Source organism: Serinus canaria, chromosome 8 (genome assembly GCF_022539315.1).
Source record: "Serinus canaria isolate serCan28SL12 chromosome 8, serCan2020, whole genome shotgun sequence".
Lineage (NCBI taxonomy): Eukaryota > Metazoa > Chordata > Aves > Passeriformes > Fringillidae > Serinus > Serinus canaria.
The window spans coordinates 8,932,864-8,957,828 of record NC_066322.1 but is presented as its reverse complement, the minus strand read 5'-3'; the positions used below and the strand labels follow the sequence as shown (position 1 = coordinate 8,957,828).

Below are 24,965 nucleotides of genomic sequence, written 5' to 3'. Positions count from 1 at the left end.
GTCTTGCTCCTTTATACACTGCGGGATTATAAGGCAGCTTTGTTAGGGCTCACTCCAAAGCACTGGGTGCAGAAAAGCAAACTAACAATGACCAGCAAGGTAAGGAATGGGAGTTTGGACTGAGAGCACTAATCATTACACCAAGTGTCCCTACTACAGGTGGGAGTTTCTCCTTTCCCTTAATAGGCAGATATCAGTTCTCACTATCAGGATGTTGCCTACAGAACTTCATTCTTCATGAGAAAACTGGAAGGAAATTCTTTCAGGGAAAAGAATAAGGCTTGGACCAGTTCCTGTAAAACCTGACTCATGGAAGTCAGTCCTTTACACAATAGACTTTTGAAAAATGATTTTAATAGCTTGCACATTTCAAAAATACAAAACTATTTGCAAGGGTGGATCCTGTTTCCAGAGAGCTATGTATCTAATTCTTTACTTTCAATGCTTTGAGCTCTTTGAGTCACAATAGATTTTCCCCTGTACTGGATGCAGATCCAGGCCCTTGCTGTTGCTTTACACTATAGGCCAACATGCCCATCCATTTCAGCCTTTCTTGGCTACCCTCTCAGCCCACAGACTTTAGTCTGTACAAATGGAGAACACTCACAAAGGTAGTTTAAAAGTCTCACAGCTCAGCCCCATGATGACAAAAGGGGAATATTTTGTAATGGCATGGCAAGTCTACTGCAACAGAACAGCATCCACCACGCTGCTGCTCTTACAATGCTGGCCCAAGAAGTTGCTAGGGGAGGCATCCTAAAGAAGCTTTTGCTTAGTACCTAGATGGTACTAACAAACCTGCTAGGAGAAATCCAGCGCTGTTTCTATGAGAAGCTACAAAGAGCCTCAAAGAGTCCACAGATTTTGATTTTATTCTAAAGAATTCAGTCTTATATACCTTACTCAATGAGTATTAGAGATCTAAAATCCTAGAATAAAGTAAGATAAGACTGTCTTGAAGTCAACAGAAATGCTTTCAAGAGCAGCCGTGTTTCTTTCCATGTGACTGAATCCAATTCTGATCTAGCCACAGGCTACTTTATCTCAAGACCAGCTCTGATTAAAGTGAATGATCCTGATGGTTTCTTGCCTCCTTTTTCCTGGGAGAAAAACACTGATCACAAGTGATTAACAGCACAACAGATCTATCTGTTCTAATAAAGAACCTTCTCTTTGCACCAGATACACAACCATCCTTCCCCTAGCCTGTCTCTAGGACAACTTAGAGCACAGATCTTTCCAAACACCAAAAGGTGACAGCTCAGTTGTACCCTTCACTCCCACATGAGAACATTCCAAAGATCAGGTTCAGCCCTCAGTGACCGCCTGGCAATGAGAGCAGACTGGCTCTCCCTCATGCATTCATGGGCATATCTGGTTTTAATTTCTTCAGCAACTCTAGTTCCCTCTTTCTAGCTTTCCCAGGCAGACTAGCTTGAGCAAAATCCCAATCCTAGCTTAGTGTCACTTAGAAGGGGGAAATAAAAATGAGCTGGTGATGGAGCAGAGGGATGGCAGCCAATGCGTGCCGGGCGTGGGATCGGATGTTGCTGACGTCAGGCCCTGAAGGCTGCTGTGCCATTTCCAGCAGGTACCTCCAGTGAGCTGCTCCCACAGCTGCTGTGCAGGGCCCAGGAGAGACAAACCCATGGGCTGGGCTCTGCCAAAGGGAGTTGGGGTGCTTTCTTGACTGGGCAGAATTGTTTTTTGAAAAGGTGACTTGTGACTTTAACTGAGCTGACTCTCTGAAATTCAAAGCGCCTCCCAGGCAGGAAAGCTGGCAAGTGCCTGCAGTCCAGCGTTGCTGTGCTTCTTTTAAAGTCTCTCGTAAAAAATCGTGGGCTATATTGGTCCTCATTTTAACTGCAGTGGAGTAGGCCGAGACTTCAGTGAGATACACACACATTCCCAAGTCAGGTTTTGAATAAAAAATTTTACAAGTTTACATGATGTAAGAACCACCGAGCCCTGTGTGTGAGAGTTTTCAGTGGCACCGATTCAGGAGGAAAACAGGAAGAATGTCTCGATTATCCAAGTGCTATATCCCGTGCAGTATCCAGTCAAGCAGACTTTTTCTTCTCTGGCTGCAGTATTTGCATACAAAATTAACCTGCCAGTTAATTAAACTCTAATTTTCATTTTTAAGGCAGATGCCACTTAGTCTAAGAATTGGCTTCACAACTTATTTCTTCCAGTATTTTCCAAGAGTTTCAAACCACATACTTAAGAGTGTAGCAGGTTTAAATGCAGCATTACATCTACCTTACTGTTACAAATAATCACAACTACCGAGAACTCCGATAAAGTCAATTTCAAGTCCCTCAGCACTTTCATGGGCTTGTTTACTAGCCTTCTTTCTGATGCTCTCAATCTACTCTCTCTCTACATTGTGACAAGCAGAAAACAGATCAGAGGATTTCCAAGACAGTTACTCAGCTTCAAAAAAGCTGATGTACAGTAGATACCCTGCAAACTGTAATATAAAGCTCTACAAAGTGTCATTGCTATGGAAACATGCAAGTAATCTGTGGTTAGGCCAGCTAACATTTTAATGACATAGTCCTTGAGGAGAGAAGGGTTTTCCCTTTGGAGATACAGATGAAGACTTGGAATGAAAATGTAGGCTAGCTTTGTTGAAAAGAAAAATTCACCCCAATCTTTAACTGCTCTCTGCCGTCTTACTCAATTTCTCTAGCACATTTCAGGCAAAGCCTCAAAATCTTTCTGTCCCTCTGGAGTCCCGTACTTGTCCCTGCTGCATGAGAACCCCTCAAAGATATCTGTGAAAAAAGCACAGGCTTGTGCAGAGGCTTTCCAGCTGACAAAGAGGAGGGTCACGCACACCTGCTGACAGCAGCTCATTCCCCACCACTGGCAGGTAAATGATCTTGGCAGCTCCACATCTCAGCTCTCCTGCCAGACCCCTTTTGAGCACCGATGCCCTTCGGAGCTGCCCTTCCTCAAAGGGCAGCTAATGTGCACAGAGAACTGCTCTGGGAATGGGGAAGGAAGCTCCTTGATGGAATTATTGCTGGCCACAGAACCTCAGGCATGCTCACATTTTCACCCTCCTCCCCCAAATTAGGCCAGATGCCAAGGAGTAAGACATATTCAAAGAATTGAAGTCTTTCAATATCTCATTACAGAAAACAGCAGACAAGTTGGCAGAAGGCCAGGCAGGCTTCCAATGAAAACACTCCCATTATAGCTTTGCTTATGTTTCTATGAACTTTCATAAAAAACACCTTTAAGAAATATTTCAGTTTTTATTAATTGGCTTTTTTGATAAAGATCTGTTTTGTTTGAAAACTCCCCAGCTATCCAGCCCTCTCCCACACCTCCCAATCACTGCTTCACCTCCTACAACCCATCAGGCTTCTACTGCACTCTGCTCCTCATGAGCATCCGCAGCTACTGCCCAGGTTAAAATATTATCTGCTCTGGGGCACCTGCAGAACAGGGGACAATAGCAGTCTGTGAAGAGGCTGGATCAAAATCAGCATTCCTTTGGGCATTTCAAAAGCATCTCTGACTACTTTGCAAGCCCTATTACTTCATGTGCTCAGACATAAGAAATGGAAGATGTTCACAGTCAGATAAAGGACATGGGGATCTCTGACATCTGTACCAAAACACAGCTCCTCCCCTTCATTCCAGCCTTTGCATGAAGGTGCAAAGCCAAAATTCCCTCAGCTTCCCAATTATTTTCATTGCCCAAAGAAAAATTGTTTTCCTTCCAACCCAGAGCCCAGTGTAACTGCTGCAAAGCAACAGCAATGTCAGAGGTTCCATGATCAACAGGGTTGAGATGACTGTCCCAAAATTAACATGTGGAGGATAAAAAGGATAAGTCCTCTTTCACCTACCAGGCATAATTAGCACACTCTTAATGAACTGGAGACGTTTTAGAACTTTTGTCATGTTTCATCACTCAAAGATTATCACTACCCAGCGTCACATGCCTGGCTCACACAAGGAAGGAATAATTTTATTATATAAACAGCAGGCCCAGGCTTTTGCCAACTCTGGATGAAAGTCCACGACAGACGTTTTATTGCCATGAAAATTTCAGCTATTCAACAAGAATATTGTACTTTACAGTATCAAATGTCAGGTCTAGAAGACTATACAGCAAAAGTAAACGTAAAGCGCAAGGAGCAAGGAGTTTCCCTTTTTGCTTTCTAAGTAAAGCAGCTCCTCATCTGCCTTCACAGAAGAAACACCACAGCACGTTTTCTACTCCTCCACAGGCAGAGTCTTCAGAACACTATTAAAAGTACTCTTTGGTCAATATGCGGGAACAGAATTTTTGACAAGTGCAAGGAAAACACAAAATTCAGAATAAGCAAAGAACTACAGTGATTGAGAATGAAGAACTGGCTTTTCATTGTAGAAGAGAGGGAATGAAGTCAGGCCCCAGCAGTGACAGCTATGGCTAGGAGACATACCAAAGGCAAAAGAAAAATTTCTTTTAAATAATGACTAATTTTAAATAATAAATAATTTAAATGAAAACAGCTCAGGGCTGTTTCCCCCAGGTATTTCAAAGACTAATCATCCATCCACATGTCAGGTACAAACCTCACAGGGGATCCAGTTCACAGAAATAACTGGTGCTACTGAGAAGTTTGCTGCACAAGAGGCTATTTAAAAATAATAATACAGCTGCAAATGCATATGATTCTTGCTGCTCTAAGCAGCATTTTATTTCAGCTTACCACTAGCTCCAATCTTTCAGAGCAGTATGTAAAATTGTTCCTCATACAGTACCTGTCCTTGTGCTGTGTCAAACCATTTTCTAGTTACCAAAGCACAACTATTTCAACACCACCTAAATTGCTAAGAGTGAAGCATCGAAATCAAGATCAAAAGGTTCATTTCTAAATCAAGACTCCAGAAGAAATTTGAAGGTAAAAAAGTATTCAGAGGGAATCTATTGTGTACTTTGTCATGAGTCATCTTTTTTAAGAACCTTGGCCTTGAAGGAAGCTCCACTGAGGCAGAAGTCCCAATCCATGGCGGGGATCCCACTCAGTGCCTGTAGCAGAAGGGGAGGTTCAGAGCAGACATGGAAGAGTCAATCTTGGCCATTGCTCATGCTCTGATTTATTCTTCTTACTCAGTACATGGTGATTTTCAAAGTTTTTGAATGAAATCCATTTCAGAGCAGCAGCTTGACTTCTCTCACTGCCCCAAAACTTATCAGTGAGACTGTACTGAACCCTTCAAAACTGAAAGGATCTTAAACACTCATCTCATTGATTCAAGCTGCCTTGTGTCCTTCAAGAGGCACTCTTGGAGACAGGAGATGAATCAGGGCAATGAAGCCAAAACCACCAAAAACTTCTAACTGGACACTTGGGAGCATTTCCTTGAGGGGCACTGATGGAGATTCTGACAATGCCCCCAGGACAACTACACAGGGCAGAACAGCAGGAATACTGGAACACAGTACACAAATACAGCCTGGGAAATTCAATTGCAATGTACAAATTCAGGTTGTAACAGACAGAATTTACAGGCTCAAGTTCAATATTGTCAATGAACTTCTCATCCATTTTATCTCTATGACATTTTCCTGGGACAGGTGTTGAGTGCAAGCCCTACTGCTCACACTCAAAAAGCCCCACATGTCAACAGTGAGACAAGTTCCCCCCATTACAGCAAATTTTATTAAACTCCATTGCAGCAGCTGTGCTTTCAGGGGTTTTGTTTGGGTTTTTTAAGGGGAGGCATGCAAGGAAGGAAAGAATTCCTCCAAAAGAAAGTATGATTGTGTGCAGCATCAGATGTTAGGGACTCCAGAGATTGAGGCTACAGAAGGTAAAAACCTAAAAAATGGCTCCAGTATTCTTCTTTCAAGGGTTAGAGGAAGAAACTAACAGAGAGTAAGCAGTCATTAATAAAAGGAAAGGATTATGTTTGGAAGAAGAAAACTAACCTGAAGTACAAAAGTCACAAAGTGACACTGAACCAAAAGTCAAGTTATTCTGTAGCAAAGGAACAAACTATATTAAGGAGTAGATTGGTATTTTTATAATTCTTCCAAACCCAGCAATTTTTGTGTGGAGAAATTTGATGTTTTTGAAGCCATTTCTAGGTAACTGTTTGTCATCTTCAGGAATATCTGCTTTTAGAAGTAACATTCCTATGAACTACCACTAAAATCACAAAAACTGGTAGAGTCTGGGTGAATTCTGGAAGCAGTCACAGGCTGAAGCAACTGAAGTATTTCATCTCCTTTTTCAAAGTACTCTGGATGGAAGGCATCCATCTTGAGTGTGCTGCTGCACTCAAAGCCAGTGAAGATCCTGGATCCTGTTCAGCCCCAGGAAAGCTTCAGAACTCATTGTGCTTCGGCATCAGGATTCACCAGGCAGCTGGTTGGTGTTCAGCAGGGCAGCTGGAGTCCTTTGTGGAAAGGGCTACAAGAGGCACCACCTGCACTTTGCCTTTTTTTTTTTTTTTTTTTTTTTTGTACTGTATGAATCCTTGTAAAGCTCCCTGTGTACAGACACTTTTCTTCAGAACTAGAAAAACTTAAGATACTGGAATATGTTCACTGGAACATTGCAGAATCTTTGTCTGTTGAGTGGAGGACACAGCAAACATGAAGGACAATGAAAATATCTTCTAAAGAAGTTACATCCCCTCACACTGTTTGGGGACCCAGCACCAGCTCATTGCTGTAGTTTATATTATGTGGAGAAGTGAATTCTTGCTTACTTAGCTATTGTGCAGACTTTAACCTGTCAGAAGAAATGAGATAAAAAGCAGAAGAAAAAAAGACAATCTGACTCATTTCCATAGGGGCACTTAGTACATGAGCAGAGATTGTTCCTTAAGCATTACTCAGCAACCTACTTTACAAAAATGAATTTTCCAAAAAATCCAGCTAGAACACACCTATTGCTTTAATGGGACTGAAGTTTTACAGCAAACTGTTTCAACACAGTTAACAGTCTTTCTGACAATAATAAAGCCTAAGCTTTAAAACACACAGGGCATGCTGATAAAAGTATTCTTTATTCTTCTCTAGCTCTCTGCCCAAAAAGTGACTCACTAAACAACCAATATGAGGTGATGTAAGGCACCCAACTGCATTCAGTCCTGGGTGCAGATGTGTATGACCAGCTATGCCTCTGTTTTCCCAAGCTGTAGAGCAAAGATAAGCACAAACAGCTTCAGTCTGGAATAAGATAATCATGCAGGCAATGGCAAAGACAGAAGACAGCTCTGCTGCTTGGGAAAGCAATAGCCCCACAGAAAACTCCAGGAACAGTCTTCTCCTTTTAAACATGTGAGACAGAAGGAACACCGTGATTAACTCCTGTCAGGTACAGGGATCATGCAAGACACAAAACTGCTTGGAACAACAATTGCAGAAATAACATTTGCTGCAAAAACACATGTTGAAGAGCTTCATTTCTTCTCAGAATGTTCCCTTGTATTTTGGTTTGCATAAACCTATAGCTTTAAGAACACAGAGCTGAAAAACTCCTTTTAGTAAGTTCTGCCTCCCCAACTATTTCTACATAAACTGAAAATCTAGTAATAAACACAAATGTCAGCCTTTTAAGGCAGGCTCTCTCATCTCAAGCAAAACAGCATTTCACTTTCTATTAATGATGCTATTTTTTGTGGTCATGTATTTAATTGAAAGCTGATGAGTGATATTCTTTAACAGTTAGAGCCATCAAAAAGAAAATTAAATGCAGGGAATGCAAAAGCAAGCCTAAAAATGCAATCAGAAATAAAAGAATGGTTACAGAAGTCATTAAATAAAAAGGCCAGTAGAGAACTCTAGGTGAAAAAAGAATAGAATATTAGCATTTCACACCACTGCCCTCATAGAAGCTGAGACTCCAATCCAAACAATTTTCCCAGATATGCAGAATACAGTGACTGAGCCTTATTTACTCCCTGCTCTACTCTAAATCAGCCTGCACAAACTTCCCTTCTGTAACAGGGACACTCTCAATCCCAAACATTTACTTTTTTTGAAATACAATTTGCAGCAAGATTTAAATTTGCAAAAAAAAGACAGTTGAAGCTACAGTGCTGTTGTTTTGAATACATGCACTAGTAGGACTATTTTTTTTAAGATATGCAAGAACAGAACTTTTCTTTGATAGGCTTCTGGAGTCAGATAAGCTGAAGGACAACACTGACAATGCTATTCAAATTTGCATCTGTTCTCCCACTGGAAAACTAGTCAGGCATAGACTGGAAGTGTTCACCTACATCTGGCTACTGTGTACCACAAACCCAATTTGAGAAACCACATTCAGTTTCCACTGTAACACTGAGAATGATACAGCACACCTGGTATCCCAGTAAACACTGCCCTTGAGCTCGGAACCCTGTGTTTTCCAAATTACAATTACAGTATAGCTCCCCTAAAATAAGGGTTGTCAAATTATATATGAGAATAGAAACTATAATGAATAAATACAGTCTTTCCCTTGAATACTTGGAATACTTATCTTACTCATACACTGGCAGTGCTGCCTAAACTAAGTAGCCCACAAATTATGGCTCGCCCTGCTTAAATATCGAAAGATTTTGTAGCAACAGCATTGTTACAGCATATGAGGCAAGGCAAAGTACTGTTCTTGAAGAAGACAGCTGGATCAAGTTATAAATCTAGTTAGTCATATTTCAGGGTTCAAACAGGTAGCTTCCATATAGCTTTAGGTCAAAGAGTTATTAAACTATCTGTTCATTGACAGAGCCCATTCTGCATTAGGAAGCTTGCCTTAAACTTGTGGTTTTCTTCATAACCCACACAAAGGAAACTAACCTCTAATTTGTAGTTGAGCCAAATATCTTTGCTGACATCTGTATCAGAAATCCCAGCAGACCACTCTTACTGATTTTCATCCAACTGTGACAAAATGTATTCAGTGATTATACATTTTATCACCAACACAACTGATAATGTATCCCAGATCTACAGAGGGAAAGACATCACTTAGCCCTTCTAAGTAGAAGTGAGGCAATACATTGGTAGTTGTGCTTTAGAAACTCTGCTAACTTTTGCAGTCAATTTGACATCCTCTGTTCTAAAACTTCTGGCAGTAACAACTTTTTGCAGACCTGAACCATGTTGTCAAATAAACTAATTTCAACCCAGAACCTATTTTCTTGTCTTTTCACATAGCAAGACCCACAGCAACAACAAACATGTGAGTGAACCCCTGACAGTTTCCTAATGCCAGAGCCAGCACATGATGCTGCTACAGCCACAATACTCTAACTTAATCCACCATTAGAAAGTTGAGAAGCTGTTATGTTAGCTATATACAAGTGATGGCCCCATTTGTGTCTTTAGATACTGAAAGTTTCTGGTTGCATGTAGTATTATGTGCCATAAAGAGATCCTCCCTTATGCCAGTGATGCATGTATAAATGCAAAATAAAGTGTAAGCAGGAGGAAAAAGCATGAGGTAACAGGAGTCACCCTTCTGGTTGTCATCACTGTGGTTCCTATGTTAGTTGTACTGCCCCAAATTATACTTTGTGAGGCTGGCAGAGCTGCATCCCGGGTTCCACCTCTCTGTTTGGGAAAACTGTCCCAACTCCTACATTTAGGATGGATTAAAGCCTAGCAGAAAGCTTGCCGTTCCTTGTTACCTGACTGCCTCTGCTCGAGTTGAGAAAAAAGTGAGAGAGAGGCATTATTACTTTTATTTCTGAACTTTAGAGCAAACCTTGTTACAGAGAGGCTCCAGGACTGCTCTGAACATCCATTTACACCTACAGCCCGAACAGCAAACACAAGCCCGCTGATAAGCTGGTGCAGGTGCACTGAGGCCTGACAGAAGCTCCGGCTGCGCTGCAGGCTGCCTGCCATCACCAGATTTTATTTCTGCATTATTATTGGGCAAGGCTAAGGTGGGTATTAAGACAGCCTGCCAAGATAAATTAAAGGTCTACCGGCCCTTAACGAGAAACAGTATCTCCACCCTCGGCTCGGAGGTTACGGGTGACACCGCACATTATGTTCACCTTGCTTTTGTCTTCTGCCTCAAGTTTAGACGCAGCAAAATGTAATCAGGGGCAGTCATGCGTGAGCCCAGACACTGGGCTCCCGGGATCCGCCAGTGCCCGGTGCTGCAGCACAAAACCCAACCGGGGATGTCTCGGCTCAAGTTGTGGGAACAAAGGAGCGCTCCGGCTGCCGAGGCAGCGGGGCTGCACGCCGCCGCTCCCGGGGGTGCCGCACGGCCCCTGCCCGGGATGCCGCACGCCGCCGCTCCCGGGGCAGCGCTGCCACCATTCAGCCTCCCAGGAGCTCCGGCCACCGCGCCGGGAACGCTGCACCGAAAAACCTTCCCAATTTTTGTTGGAAGCGGGCCAAATGGAGCTGTGGCTGTTACCGGGTGCAAAGGCAGTGACTTTATCCCAAGGCACGCCGGGTGTTTAAGCCTTCCAAATAAATTCCTCCACACTCCCCTTAGGGATGACCTATCATCCCAGGCCAGAAAATGCCTTCCCACCCTGCCTCTGGACGGGAGAAAGCAGAACCTCCTCTGCCACACTCTCTCTCCCTCCCCCTGCAATTTAAAAGTTGCAGTTCCACGAAATCAGGACATACACATGGGGATTATCCCATGCATCATTTCCAGCTCTGCCTCGTCCAGTTTAAAAATATGAAAGATAAAGTTACTGAACACTTCAGGGATCAGCCTGTAACATTAAGTCCTTTTGCTAACGGGTGTTTGGACTGTGCAGATCCTTGATCCCTGACAAGAGGGCTCCAGTGATGGAAGCATTTGCATTAATGATAGAAGAACTGCTTCTTAATGTAAACTTTGAAAGGCTCTGTAAGAATTTTGCACGGCCAAATTCTTGCAGAAACACTGGAAAGTTGTTTTCTAACCAGTTCATTTTGTCCAGCCCCTTTTAGCAGCCTCCTTGAACTAAGTCATTCAAGGGGTTTTATTTTTTTTTTCTTTTTAAATAAGAGCCCCACACTAATTGCTTTAAGTCACCTACAATGGGACTTGGGTTTTTGTTCATTTGATACATGCACACACAAATACTTAGCATGTGAATAGTCAAAAATCAAAAGCATTTACAAGAAAGATATCCTTTAAAATTCACAGAAGCAAAGTGATTTGACTGAACTTTAGGCTTTCAGGAGTAACATCTAAAAATAGGTAGTGTCAGCTATGCAAGAATTTAATGAGTAGTGGCCAGGGCTGTGTGTATGAGAGACCTGTCCAATTTTTAAAGTGCCAGAATTACCAAAAGAAGCAAGTACAGGTCTTTGAGATCCAAAAATCTGAGGATGATCCCCTCCTCCTGTTTTAATTAAAGTACCACATACCTCCAGAGAGAAAAACTCAGCTCACTGTGCTGAAACAAAGAGAATAAACCACACTTGCAGATACATGCCATGATTCAGGCACAGGTTGAGAAGCACATTCTGAAAGTACGTGCCCCATAAAAGATGGCTCTTGGAATTACTTATTTGCTATCAATTTCTCTGCAGGCTAAGACTTTTGGTGCATATTTTACTGTACCTTCTGGCTGTACAGATCAGAGACCTGAGAAGATAAAGGCCCTTCAGTTACCTTACTGCTTCAGCCTGTTTGACTCTTACAGGTATAGATACAGTTTCACCAGTACCCTTTTATGCTTACTTTAATTCATTTACCAAAGAAAGATTCAACCTTTCCACCTCACAAGCCTTCCCTCCCTCTTCAGACACAAAAGAAACTTTCCGCCCCATCTAAAAACTTCAGGCAAGCAAGGGATAATGGGATTCCCCATTTTCAGCACTAGCAATCCATGGAGGGGGGAGGGAAGAAAAAGTGGATCAAATCCTTTTGAACAAGGTTATTAAGTGTTATCAAAGTAACTGTGCCTCCAGGGATGGATTCCAGCCCATTCCCAAGTATTATACTCCATCACCAAAACCCAGCGACAGCACACACCTCATCTGTCACCGCTGGAAGAGAGCTGGGGAGAAAAGGGTCTTGGAGACTGTAAAAGCGATTAAACTGGAACTGAATGGAGGTGGGTAAATCACCACCATCAAAGTGTTACAGGCACATAAAGGCACACAGGTGAAGAGGATAATAAAAGCGCTCCTCTAGGAGCGAATACAGCCGAAATATACGCTTTTCAATAAAGGTTTTCAAAAAAGGAGACACGGGAGAGGGGCTGCGAGCAGCTCCCCTCCTCCTGCCTCCTTCCATCTCCCAAAAGGCACCATAAATTGCTCTTCTCCTCCCACCTCCCCCACAAAAAAACCCCAGTATTAAAATACTTTTGCCCAGGAGACAGCGAGCTCAAGTCCCTGGGAAGTTTACACAAAGTTTAACTACAGATATTAATTTTCATTCTCCCCTCCCCCTCTCCTTTTATTTTAAAAGGGAAAAGTCTGCATGAGGAGGGAGGGCAGGGATGGACGGCAGTTTCCGACCCGCTGCCAGGGGTGCGGGGCCAGCTCGCAGGCTCCGGCTCCCTACCTGGAGGGTCCATTTCAATGTAAAAGATCAGCTCAGTGGAATAGGGCATCATCACTTCCCTCCAGTCCGTGTCATCGCGGTCCATATCCCACAACGTGTTGTACATCGCGACAGCCAAGTCCCGGCAGGGTTAGAAATAAGAGGTTGGATAGCTCGGCTTTTAATCGAGAGGTGGAAAAAAAAAAAAAAAAAAAAAAAGGAGGGGATAAAAAAAAAAAAAAGAAAAAAAAAGCCGAGAAGAATTTACCTCGCTGTAAAATAACACTTCTAAATAAAACTTAAAAATCGCAAAATTAAACTTAAAAAAAAAAAGCCTCCAGGCAAGTCACCTCAGCAGCTGCCCTACAGGAACTAAAGGTAGGTAGCAATATATATAATAATATATAGAGGGAGTGCTTCTTTTTGTTTAAAAAGACACCTTTCCACAGAAAAGCCACTTTCCTGAATTCTTTCTAAAAATCGCCGTTTTCGGGGTATTTTTAAAAGACAAGCCAAACAAGCCCCCCACAGGAAAGCCGGGGGATGGTGGGAAGCAGCGGACAAAAAGGGGCGATTTCAGTCTCTGGATGAATTCTTTCCGCCGGCGGAGGACGAGAAAGGAGGCAGCGGCGGCGGGCAACAATACGGGCGGGCGCGGAGCCCGAGCGGGGCGGGCGGCGCTGTGCCCGCGGTGCGGTGCGCGCCGGCGGGGCTGGGTGCGCGGGGCTCAGCGGCGGGCGGGCGGCCCGCGGCGGGGCCCGCCGTGCCCTGCTGGCGGCGCGGGGCGGCGGGCGGCGGTGGCGGCGGGCGGCGGGGCCGGGCTCGGGGCGGCCGCGCTCGGTGACATTTTAAGCGGCTCTGAGGGGCCCGGCCGCCGCCACCCGCCTCTTGCCGGGGACCGGGCCACGCCCCCCCCGGCGACAGGGGGCGGGGCTTCACGCCGGCTCTTTAACCCCTTGGAGGTGAACGGGGGTGTGTGTGTGCGGGCGCTTCCACGAGGCGGAGAGAGGGGTGGACAGAAAAAAAAAGACATAAAAGGGAAACGTGCCTCTTCGCGCCGGCGAGGCAGACCCACATAGAAAGCTTAGCATAGAACAAAAGTCTGCTTCTCCCCTTTTCTAGCTGTTATCCGGCTCGCTTTCGTCTTTTTTCTCGACGCCTTTTCGCAGTGCCCCCCCGTGCTGAGGCGAGCAGTGGCGGTGGTAGGTCCCCTGGCTGGCCGGCCGCCAAGGGGCCGCTGCCGCGGAGCACGCGCGGGGGGCGGGGGGAGCGGAGCGCAGTTGCCAGAGCTGCTGCCTTTGTCTGAGGGAGCAGCGAGCGCCGGGATTGGCAGAGGGCTGCGGGCGGCCCAGCCAATCAGCGCGCGGCGGGGCCGGCCGGCTCGATGGCGATTGGCCGCGAGCGCCGGTTACTAAGCGGGACAAAGGAAGGCGAGCGCTGAGGCGAAAGCAGGGTTCGGGCGGCGCGGGGTGATTCGGCCCCGCATCCCGGCCGGGCAGCTCTCCGACACCGCCGGCCCCAGCGCTGGCCCTGGGGAAACTCCTCCTGCCCACACCGCCGGCGGGGCTGCCCCCGCCCCGAGCCGGTGCGCCGTAGCGCCGGGGCTACCTGCCACCCAGCGGGCCGGCCGCCCTGTGGGGATGTGGGAGACCCGGGCACAGGTGACCTGTGCAGGTAGAGCCGCTGGCCACATCTCCGGCGGGAGCCGGTCTTGGCTGACCCCTCAGCCGCTGCACTGGCCACGAACACTGCCTCTTCTCCCTCCTCTGCAGGGCCCCGGCAGCTGCCTGCTGTGTGAGCCGCGTAATCTACGTAATAACCTGCCCATCTCAGAGGGCACCGTCACTAGCGAGTGTGACCCGCGAGAAAAACCCGACGCGCTTTCTAGTGGCATAACCAGCGGGGGGAAGAAAAAAAAAAAAAAAAAAACCAAGCCAAAAACCACAGGAAAAGGCACCAAACTGGATGTCCGTCTGTCCCCAGGTTTGGGATAAGTCTGAGCTGCAAACACACCCGAAATGGAACCTCAGCCTGCCTGGCAGCCACATCCCGATGGGCAGCCGCAGCCCGCAGGCACCGGCGGGAGGCAGAAGTGCAGCCAGCTCGGCACTCAGCCTCGGTTTTGGCGCGGCGAAGCATCCTTAGAGAAAGGCTGCTGCTGAGAAATTAAGGAAAAGTCCTTTCCCGAGACTCCCAGGCAGGGTCAGAGGCACAGGGATGGACAACACCTTGATCTGCTGTGGAAATCTCAGGGAAGGTTGGAAAACCCAGCACTGATGTTGTCTGCTTTATTTGCAATTCAAAGCATAGAAGAGCAAGTGACGAATAATTTGTCCTGCTCTGGCGTTAGGTAGCAGCTTCTGAAAACACCCTCCTGTCTTGGCTGAACCTTAGGGTGACTGCGACATTGAATAACTAAAAGGCTGTACCCGATGGAAGAGTGTGAGGGAAGATCTGAAGTTTGCTGATGTATCACAACTTTCCCAGCAAGCAATTTAGAGCAGCCTGATCCAGGAGCAGAGCTCCTTGAGGGATGGCTGGCTGCAGAAGAGCACAGGGCTTTGATTCAAGTCACTCACTGTACATAAATTAATTTTATAAACCCATCCACAAACTCTGATTAATCCACGATGACCAGATATGAGCCCTTTTTCTAATTTTTAAATTAAATTATTGAGCTGATACCATGTATCAGCTCCAGCTTCTTCAAAGGGAAATGCCCTCCTTGGAAGCACAGCTGGCTCCCTCGGTGAAATTTAACAACATGCTTTGTGTCCAAGCCATCAGCTGCCCACTGGCAAGGTGTGGGGCATCCCACAAGGGTCGGGCATGGGTGGAGGTGCAGAAAGTGGATGCTGCTTTGCAGGCCCTGCAGAGCTAAAAACTGGGGCTGTGGTCCCTATGGCAGCCCCCAAACTTAGATTAGCAGCTGTGGCAGAGAGGGGGAAGGAGGCAGACTCAGGTTGAAATTCATTTTCCCCCTTCCTGCACCTCATTATAAGTTCCACCCACATAAGACCTAATTACTTGGCTTTTATGCTGGCAAAGTGGATTTCATCCTTGCTGTTTCCCATGGTGGTTGCCTTCATTTTCATGGCGGCACTGATGGTTACAGCTTATTGATGTTTTCACTTTAGTGATTTAAAGCAGAATACATTTTGTTATTAGCACTGGTTTCTCTCATTGCTGCTTTAATCAAAGATGCAATTTAAGGCAGAGGATTGTGTGTAATGGTAAACAGTAGGATAATGCCTTGAGAGAACAGAATATTAATGTGTTTTTATTTCTCAAAACTGTGCTTATAATTTACCCAAGATTGCTTAGCTCCCAAAGCACACATAGAGGGTGCTCCCTTTCCTACCACACTGCCTGCCTTGCACCAGGGATGAGCATGGTGTGCATGTGTGTGCCCAGGGGGGAGAGGGAGGCACATCTGCTGCCTTACACACCGCTAAACCCCCTCTGCCTGTGCCTCTCCCACAGGCACAAGGTCTGAGCATCGGAGAGCAGAGACAAAACTGGGAGCACGCCGAGGGCTCGGGAATGCTCAAGGTCTGGGAGTGCTCCCACTGCCAAAACCTGGCCATGCAAACCCAATACATCACCCCAAGATGGGAAAAGCTACATTCTGAAACAAAAGAATGATGATTTGGCAGTGCCTGAGCAGGGGTCAAAGTGCTGGAGGAGGGGACCTGGTGCCCCACACTACTGACTGACAAGGGGCTGAAAGACAAGAAGTGAGCCCAGTGCCTGCTGCCTTCCCAACATCCTGACATCCTGTGTCAACGGCTGTGCATTTGCTCACTTTCCTCTCCTTGGATCTGACAATTTGCATTTCAAGGCAAGATTAAATATTGAAGTTTTGAGCGCTTCCATGTGCTTCAGGAGGAGCTGAACAGACCTGCACTGGAACAGACTGAACACAGAAAAGCCATTTGTGCCAAACTGCTTGGTTTCCTCTTTGCCGAGCCATGATAATGTGATATCCGACAGCTGAATGTAGGCCACAACAGGCTTTTATAGTTGGAGGGCTGCAAGAGGGAGGGGGGCTGGATCCACAGTGCTGCCAGCCAAATGCATGAAATGATGAGAGGCTTTTGGGACAGGCAGGGGACTCCTGGACACTCCTGAGATCCAGACATTAGCTGCACTGTTAGCACAAACCCAGGGCCTGCTGGAGGGGAGCTTGGAGAAGGTAGAACTGTATTCACGTCAGCAAGGACAACTCCCTGGCCATCAGTAGATGCTGCAAGAAATTTACTGGCCTTTTGCTGCACAGACACTGGGATTTTTGGAGAATATGCTGTGACTGGTGGCCAGCTTCCCACGGGGGCAGTCATACCTCGCAAGGAGCAGCACAAGAACAACCAGTTATGGCAGTTTGGTTTAGTTAACGGATTCTTCCTGCCTGTTTCTCAGCTCCTGGTGATGAGGAGACGAGGGAAGGCATGAGGGTTTCTCTGCTTGGGCTCAGATGCTGCTTCTGGGTCTCAGTGTGGCTCAGTACACTGCAGACCAACCCTGGGACTTGCTGGCAGGAGAAGAGGTGTTGGGAATGGCAGAGGTTCATCCTGCCTTCCTGAACCATGAGGACAGTGCAAGCACCATCTTCCCCTTCAGTTGTACAGTCTGAGCCCCAAAAGTACCACAGAGACCACAATGGTTTTGCCACAAGATTAAGAGTATTAATCCCTGCAGGGGTGAAGCAGCAGCAGTTTGCTTCCCCGCATCCTCCAGAACCTTGATGTGAAATGTAACGGGTGTTTTTAACAAGGACTGTGCTTCCTCTCTCTGCCTTAGAGTCATTTTATGTCCTAACAGGCTGCAGAACAGTTGCCTCACTCCACCCCAGATGCGGCCACATTTCTGTGGTGAGGAAAAACTCTGGCAAGTGTGCTGAAGTCGGGTGCTTTGGTTTGAAAATTATATATTGCATTAAAAACCTGTATTAAAGAATAATATGCGGTCTGCAAAAAACATTGAAATGAAACACTTCAGTGTTAGGAAGTGTCTTATTTACAGCAGTGAGAGCAGCTTGTGCCCTTTTCCCTCCCCTGTCTGCTGGGTAAGGAAAGAGTTTGAAATAGGGGCTCAGGTCCATAAAGGTCGGAACACAAGGCATGCACATAGAGCTGAGCTCGCAAGGAATCATACATTAGGCATTTCCTAACTTAAAAGCACTTGGCTTTGCATTGTAAACAACATTCTTTTAACATAGGAAATAACATTTAAAAAAATAAAGAAAAAGATCTTTTAAATAAATGTCTACAATGTAGGTTGTTGCAGCTGGACCTAAGGTATTCCTTAGCAAGGCTTGAACTGGCCTTTCCTCACTGCTCCAGAGGCTTCTGCCCAAAAAATTTCAGGAGTAACGGTCTGGCATGGAAGCAGAAATCTGCTCTCCCGCAAAGGGAGAGGAGATGTATGTGGCTTTTGCAGCTGGACAGTGGATGCCAACCCCGTGCTCTGCACAAGGGTGTCTGGGGTGGACACATCTGCACCTGGAGAGTGCCCGGGGATGGATAAAGGGGTGGGCACGGGGTGGGGGGGGGGGGGGGGTGAGGGAAAGGGCACGCAGCACTGAGCTGTGCTGAATTGCTGCTTTGGCAGACAGCACCGGGCCAGCTCTTTAGAAAGTTCACGTTCAGTTATTGTTTTGACAGGCTGCCAAAGTTTTCCTGAGGAATGCAGGCAGCAGAAGGGAAATGGTGATTTTCAAACTTTTTTTTTATAACTCAGCCAAACCAGAATGGAATTTCATGGGAAAAGTGAAAGGTACATCTCTAGCCTCGGGGCATCGTTGCTGCCAAGTTTCAGGGTCTAGCTGCAAACAATGGAGGTGTCGGAGCATCTCCAAAGCGGAGCACCCTTGCACGCACTCACATGTGCTCACGCACACTCACACACACGCTGGAAGCATCTTCTCAAATGGTGACTGCTCCCAGAAAACTGACATTAACCCGCAGCGCTTTAAAAAGAGTATGCGTGGTGTAAAAAAGCAAGCGACAAAGCAGCTGATGAAAGGTTTGCGGCTTGGGAGGACATTTCAGTGCTCTCCCCACCCCAGTCCTGGCCTGCAGCCAGCCATGGGGGTACCGCTGCTCTCCACATGCTCTTCACTAGGTTAGTCCCCGAGCCACGGGATATTTTTGCAGATCTCCCTACCCCTTGGAAGGGCAGGAGGTTGTAAGCTCCCCTCCTCCTCCTCCTCTTCCACAGAGGGAGGAGAGCAGCCGGTGAGCCGGGCTCTAGCGCTGTAGCACCCCGGGGTCTGCGGGGCTGTAGAACCGGGCTGGGGAACTGCCAGTTACCTTATATTTTCCAGTACACTAATTTCTCTTGTCATCTTGCCAGTGACAAACAGAGAGAGTTAAACAGAGCAATCCATTAAAGAAGCAGCCTGACAGACCGATTGTTAAGGGTTTCAGCGATCCCCATTTACACTGGCTTGAAAAAAAATTTGCCTCGAGCAGCTCCAATTACAGAATTATCGGACCACACTCTGGTCCCTTTGTGCACTTCGCATCTCTGTCATCGTTCCAGGCCTCTCTCTATTTTGTTGCTTAGAAATGGTGAGCAAAATGGAAGGAGACTTGTAACAAATTCAGAGAAATTAGAGGGGGGATAAAAGAGAGAGAGAAAAGCTCCTTCTCTGATTCTAATGTCCTAAGCCAGGACACTTTTAAAATGTAACACTGTATAGGAATTTTAAATATTTTTCACTTCCTCTATTCATTGCTTTAATGCACTGGAACTACTTGCTTAGATTTCCACCCCCCAGGAATGTACAATAACCACTCTGTAAATTCCTCAGGTCTGATTTTAAGAGGTACTGTAGAACTTTATTCATGGAGGAAAGAAATAATCCCAATACCTTCCTGCAGTAGCTCTTTTTAATAAACATGGCAGGGTATGTTCTGATCCCAGCCAGTGATGCAAGCAGCAGGAAGGGGAAATCAGCATCACCTCTAGGAAAAGCGAGGTCTCAGCCCTGCTCTGCTGACATCCCACTTGGTGACCTTCAGGCTGGATTGCCAGCATGGGTTTGAAGGTGGCACCATTCCCGGTAAGAGGAATTCTGAAAAGCCCAGAGGATTTCCACTTCTGCAAAGCAAAGCTTGAACTCTGTAGATTTGTTATTATTATAAAAAAACCCCAACACAATCGTTTCCCTACCCTAGGATGCACAGCTGAAATGTTTCCTAACCCTTCACCTTTGGCTGAGCAAAGCCTGGCCTCCATGATGCAGCAGCTACATGACGTGGACATTATGTCCCCAGCCCAGTGTGGCATCACCTGTTTATCTTCCAGCAAAGTCTCTCATTCCTGGTCTCCCAGACAATTTTACCATTCCTCTGCCAGTATTATTCTGGTAGAAATACCCTCATAAGTCCGCAACATGTAAGAACCTTCTCCCTTTCCTTGCAGTGGAGATCATCTGGTTTTGGAGGGAGGGAAAGTGAGCAAAGCAACTCCTGGGCAATGCTGGAGGAAGCTGAGATCAACCTTCAGTCCTAATGCACCAGGGAATGCTGGCTTCCCTCTGGCCCAAAACAGAAGGGAGTTTCTCATGGCTGAGTACCCAGTCCTGCCATGCAAGTACTTTGCTCCCATCCCTTTTCCTGGGATTTGATGGAACTGACCTATCCATTTCTCTGCGTCCAGGGAACTTCACTGCAGCACATCCATACTTGGAGCTGTGCACAGCTGCAGGAACAGAGGCTTCCCACCCCAGACTTTGGGTGGAGATGGAAAGCAGGAGAAAAACTCCCATAACAAACCAGGGAGCTCTCAGGGATATTGAAGAGTCCTCTCATTTCTTATTAGTCACTTAGGCCAAGAACTCAAGTGTCGGCAGTGTGTTGGCCAGGGTTGTTTTCCTTGCAGTTATCCACATGCAATTCATGCCTTGGAAAATGACCCATTTACCATCATGCATTGTTGCTTAGCTACACGCACTTTCCCTCTAAGTTTTCCCAAATGGAAACATGGCTCTATTTGCTTTGGAGATCATTTTCCCTGGCTTTCTCTGCTTTACAGTAAATAAGCATAAGAAGAAGAACCTCTGAATGCTGAGTGGAGAAATAAAACAAACAACGTGGTGTAGGGTGAGCATTTAAAATCCGGCATGTGAATGCAATGCCCTCCTTTTCCAGCCAATGTGATGGACAGGGAGAGTTTGAGCAAAGGCAACTTGCAGGTCAGGTTCATTAAGACCTGTTTTTGTCTGTCATTTGCATAAAGGTTCTTTCCCTGCTGAAGATTTCCAAACAATTTGGTTGAATAATTCTGGGTTCCCAGGAGAAGAGTATTATTTCCCTGGAGGACAGGTGAGACTTAGGGGCACCGAGAACTCACTCTTTGTCTCTGCTGCCATGCCTGCCTTGTGGAATCTTAGGTATCCTCTAGAAACATGCAGGAAAACCCCTCCCTCATACCTGCAAACCAGGACACTACTTCGAGCCACTAGACAAGACTTTATCCATCAAACACCAAAATTTCTCCCGTTCACTAAGTCCTGACTACACTCTTATAGAGTATGGCAGGCACAAGCTGGCAGATCAGCCACTGCAGCATGAAGTTCGGTTTCCCAGAACACCGGGTAAATCTTTGGGCCATTTGCTGGAATCCTGAGCCCACCAGTGCCTATGCTGCACAGATGTTCTCAAAACATACAAGAAATCCAGAGATTTTGGAAAGCACGAACTTCCCAGCCCATGGACAGAAGGACTGTGTGGCACATGTTCAGCTGTGTCCCTGGGATCACTGGCCTTACTTAGCATGTGCCTTAAGGCTGAGTTGGTGCTAGTGTCCAGGATTTCCAGATGTCCAGCAGTTAATCTGTTCCTCAAGGATCAGACCAAACTTGCTGCACCTTCAGATTTTACTAAGGACAAAGCTTTTGGGTAAAAAGGCAGCCAAGTGTCTCTCACAACACATAGGTTAGTAGAGAACTCAGTAGAAAACCTTTTGTTTCCTGGTGCCATGAATGTGCTGGCCATGAGCTCTTTGTGCAGAGTAGACACAGCTGCCAGAGCTCCCAGGAGTGGGACGCTCTGAAGGGTGAGCTCTGCCCTGCCTTCTGCTGACAAAGCATAAAATCCATATTGTCTCTGAACAGAAAAAGGGGGGAAACAAAGTAAATCATGTGATGATGGTTACCAGGCCAAAACACTGAACTGAGGTTTAATACAACAGTTTCCAGGGTGCCAGAAAGTGAAGAGGGATATTGTGCCTATGCAAATCCTGGCCGGTGGGTTGGCAGATCCCAAACACTGCGCTCTGTGAGAGCTGCCAGCACCTGAAGAAGCACCTTTACTCCCCTATCGCTGGGAAGCTCTTATCTTGCTTTGACCAAGTGTACACAATAGACCTTTGTTTTGGGTGATACCTCCCAGATGAACGGCCTCTTAAAAGTGCTTTGAGGAATTAAATGAGTGAAAACAGCAGGAGAGGGAGGGGAAGGGGAGAAAAACTTGCTGCTGTACTACAGGTGGCAAAGTCGGTGGATACTAAATACTATCCACTAAATAAGGAGCTGGGATCAATGTCAGATGGAAAGAGGCAAATGTGTGACTCTGCTCCCTGCCACCAGAGAAACCTCATGACAATGTCCCAGTCCCAAAGCGGGAATCCACTTCACTGTCCCCTGGGTCCCTGCAGCAAGGGTGGCAATGCTGCTGCTTGCAGATGCTGCCTGGGTCTGTGGTGTTCCCCACACACCAAGCTCAGGCACCTCATCCTCATGGTACGGCCTCCTGTGTTTCAGCACAGGCATTTTGGGGAGCCCAGCATGTACCAGTGTGTCCTCTCCTTCCCTTTGCCATTGCATTTCTGCAGCTGAGGCCAAAACCCGCTTCTTGCAATCCTGTCTGGTCTCTTTGGTCGATGGCAGATGCCAAGTCTTTCTTGCCCTGGGTAAAAGGGTCACTCTGGCTCAGTGCAGGCTGGGCACCTGCCTTAGGTCCTGGAGCTGAATCAGGCCAAGGGCAGTTTTCACGAATGGAAATCCCCCTGGTTTTATTATCTTTGAAGCCTGGAAACACCTGCCTGTTGCTCAGGGAAACAAGGCAGTCAGGATAAGGGTCTGGCAGCACCTCCCCTTTGTTCTGTGTCCTTCCTGGGCACCCTTTGGAGCCCAACCCTGCGAGCACCCTGTGCCCCCCATGGTTGGTTAGGAGTTGGCCGTGTGAAAATCAAACATCAAAGGGCTCTTCCAGCAAGGGCTATTTCCACATCAAATGCCTACCTCCAGTCCTGAGCCATTGGGGAGAGAATTCTTCATAAAAGGAAAGGGAAGATTAATATTATTTTTCAAAAGTATAATGGGAGGTTTCCACTCCCCAAGCATTTCAGAATTGGTTTTTGCACAAAGCTAGAATAATTTCAACCCCAAAGGAAAAAGAAAAATACATAAGAGAAGGTTAAAAATGCCTGAAAAAATAGTTGGTCTGAAAAGAAATGTTCAGGTTACTGTCCCTTCAGGGGCTGGAAGAGGCTGCTGCTGGGACAGCCTGACTTTCCATAGGAATGCATGTCCTCCATCCTCACTCTCAGAGCAGCAGGCTTGTTCTGGATGCCTGCTTGAGCATGGGGAAGCAGGGAGAGCCAAGGACAGGCTGTCGGAACTGCAAACGGGTGAGAAGAGGAAGGAGAGGACAAGGGGTAGAGAAGATGCTGGAAAGCACTCTGTAGGGCAAGTGGAACAGGAAAAGCCTGCTGTGAAGTGCAGCCCTCCCTGAGACTCTCCGAGAGCAAGGCGGCATGAATCCGGCCGAGTGACGGGCTGGCAGCGTGCCTGGAGCGTGGCATAGCTCTGCCTTGGAAAGGCACCTGCAGCCTCAGCATCTTCCTCTCACAAACATGCCACAGCATCACGGGGGAACCACAGTCCTGCAGCCTGACAGCCAGTTTCTGCTCTGTGAGCATGAGCCATTGGGCCAGACGGGTGCATGAACAATTATTTGATCATTTCCACTGCAGGAACCGACTTGACAAATACCTCAGATTCACAAGCTCGCAGTCTGCTTCTGAAAAACCAGACCAGGAGCAAGCTTCCACCCTGGAAAATCCCTTGCCTGTGTCTGCTGTGCATCCTTTCCCATGCTGGGAAAGGTTGGGCCAAATGCAGAAGGCACCACGGAGCTGGCAAAGCTGCTCTGGGGCAGTGTCCCCAGGCTGGTGGGTCAGGGGTGGCAGGGCTTAGCCCTCGGGATGTGGTCTGTCCTTGGGTGACTTAGTGCCTTGTTTTCTGCTTTTTGGTCATTCAATATAATTAAATTTTGCTAGTGTGTACCTCACCTTCCTCTGGACTTGGGGTACAGATGTGAAGCAAAGTGTGGGACAGACCTTGCAGCTCCAAGCCTCAGAGTCTCAGGTGACAAGCGCCCCTCTGTGATTTTCACTTAAAAGGGGGTAGGAAGAAAATACTTTTGGATAAGGAAATGCAACATATGATCCTGATGGCCCAGGGAAACCCTGTTTGTTAAACCAAATCTTGCCTTTTCCCAATGCTTGAAGTGAAGAGGGCTGGAGCAGGCATCTTCACCCCATAAATCCCACTTAAGCCCTAAAGAAAATGCTTCAGTGGTGTTTAAGGTTCATCTGCTAGCTGCCACAGGACAAAGGCTTCACACTGTCCCAAGCAAGCAGAAAAATCCCCCAGTTCCTCTGCTGGAGATTGGAACTGATGGCCAGAGGGCAGTGATGGGAGAAAGCAGCAGAAGAGGGTGGTTGGGCAGCAGTTTGTGGGATGGTGCTGGCATCACTGTGTACCCCAGTATCCTTCCTCACCAGCTTTCCTGTGCACCTGGAGCCAAAGCAGGGGGGTGGTGGCAATGCTTGTCCCCTCCCCCAGACAGTGCCTGTTACCAGGAAGGTGGGGGAACCCCGGGACAGTGGCTCCGCGCTGATGCCGGGGTGTGACACGCGGCGGGTCAATGCTGGGAAAGCCAAGGGGAGCGCTGGGAACAGGAGACGCCTGCGGCAGACGCCGATGCCGGTAGGACACGGCCAGTTCGCTGCCTGCGGGCCTGCCCAAAACAGCTCGCTCACATTTACTGTAAGCGGCAGCCAGGCCGTCCGTAGCTTGTGGTGAACATACCAGCCCAGCCTGCAGAAAGGGCTGCGGAAGCCAAGCTGGCCCCTTGCCCAGCAGGCTGGAGGAGGGGAGCAGGAGGGCTCTGCAGCCCTGCCCCGGCACAGCACCCTCAGCCCCGCAGGCTCTGCCTGCTGCAGGCCCTGGAGCCTCCTTTGGGAACACAAGAGGTTGATTTTCTCTTTCTCAGGTGCTTTTCTGCACCCGGCGTAAGGAAGGGGTGATGCTGTGGATGGAGCCCCTCGTGTGATTCCACTGCCGTGGCACTGGGGCAGCTGGAGGAAGGCAGGGAATTCCTGACTGTGCAGAGGCCCCCTATAAGCGGCGCCGCAAAGGGACTCAGAGGCTGGGCTGGGTGCCGCTGGCTGGCAGCCAGCTCATCCCTGGGGCACTTGGGGCCATGGCCG

At 47.2% G+C, this 24,965-nt stretch overlaps 1 protein-coding gene across 1 annotated transcript in view; it reads right to left on the bottom strand.

The window, feature by feature from the left end:
• The window catches only part of PIK3R3 (phosphoinositide-3-kinase regulatory subunit 3), a 32,562-nt gene extending 19,296 nt beyond the window's left edge, over positions 1–13,266 (bottom strand). Inside the window, exon 1 of the mRNA XM_009088684.4 lies at positions 12,483–13,266. Within this exon, the coding sequence (XP_009086932.1) occupies positions 12,483–12,588 (106 nt within the window). The 5' untranslated portion in view covers positions 12,589–13,266. The remainder of the gene's footprint in view (positions 1–12,482) is intronic.
• Positions 13,267–24,965: the final 11,699 nt, after the last annotated feature.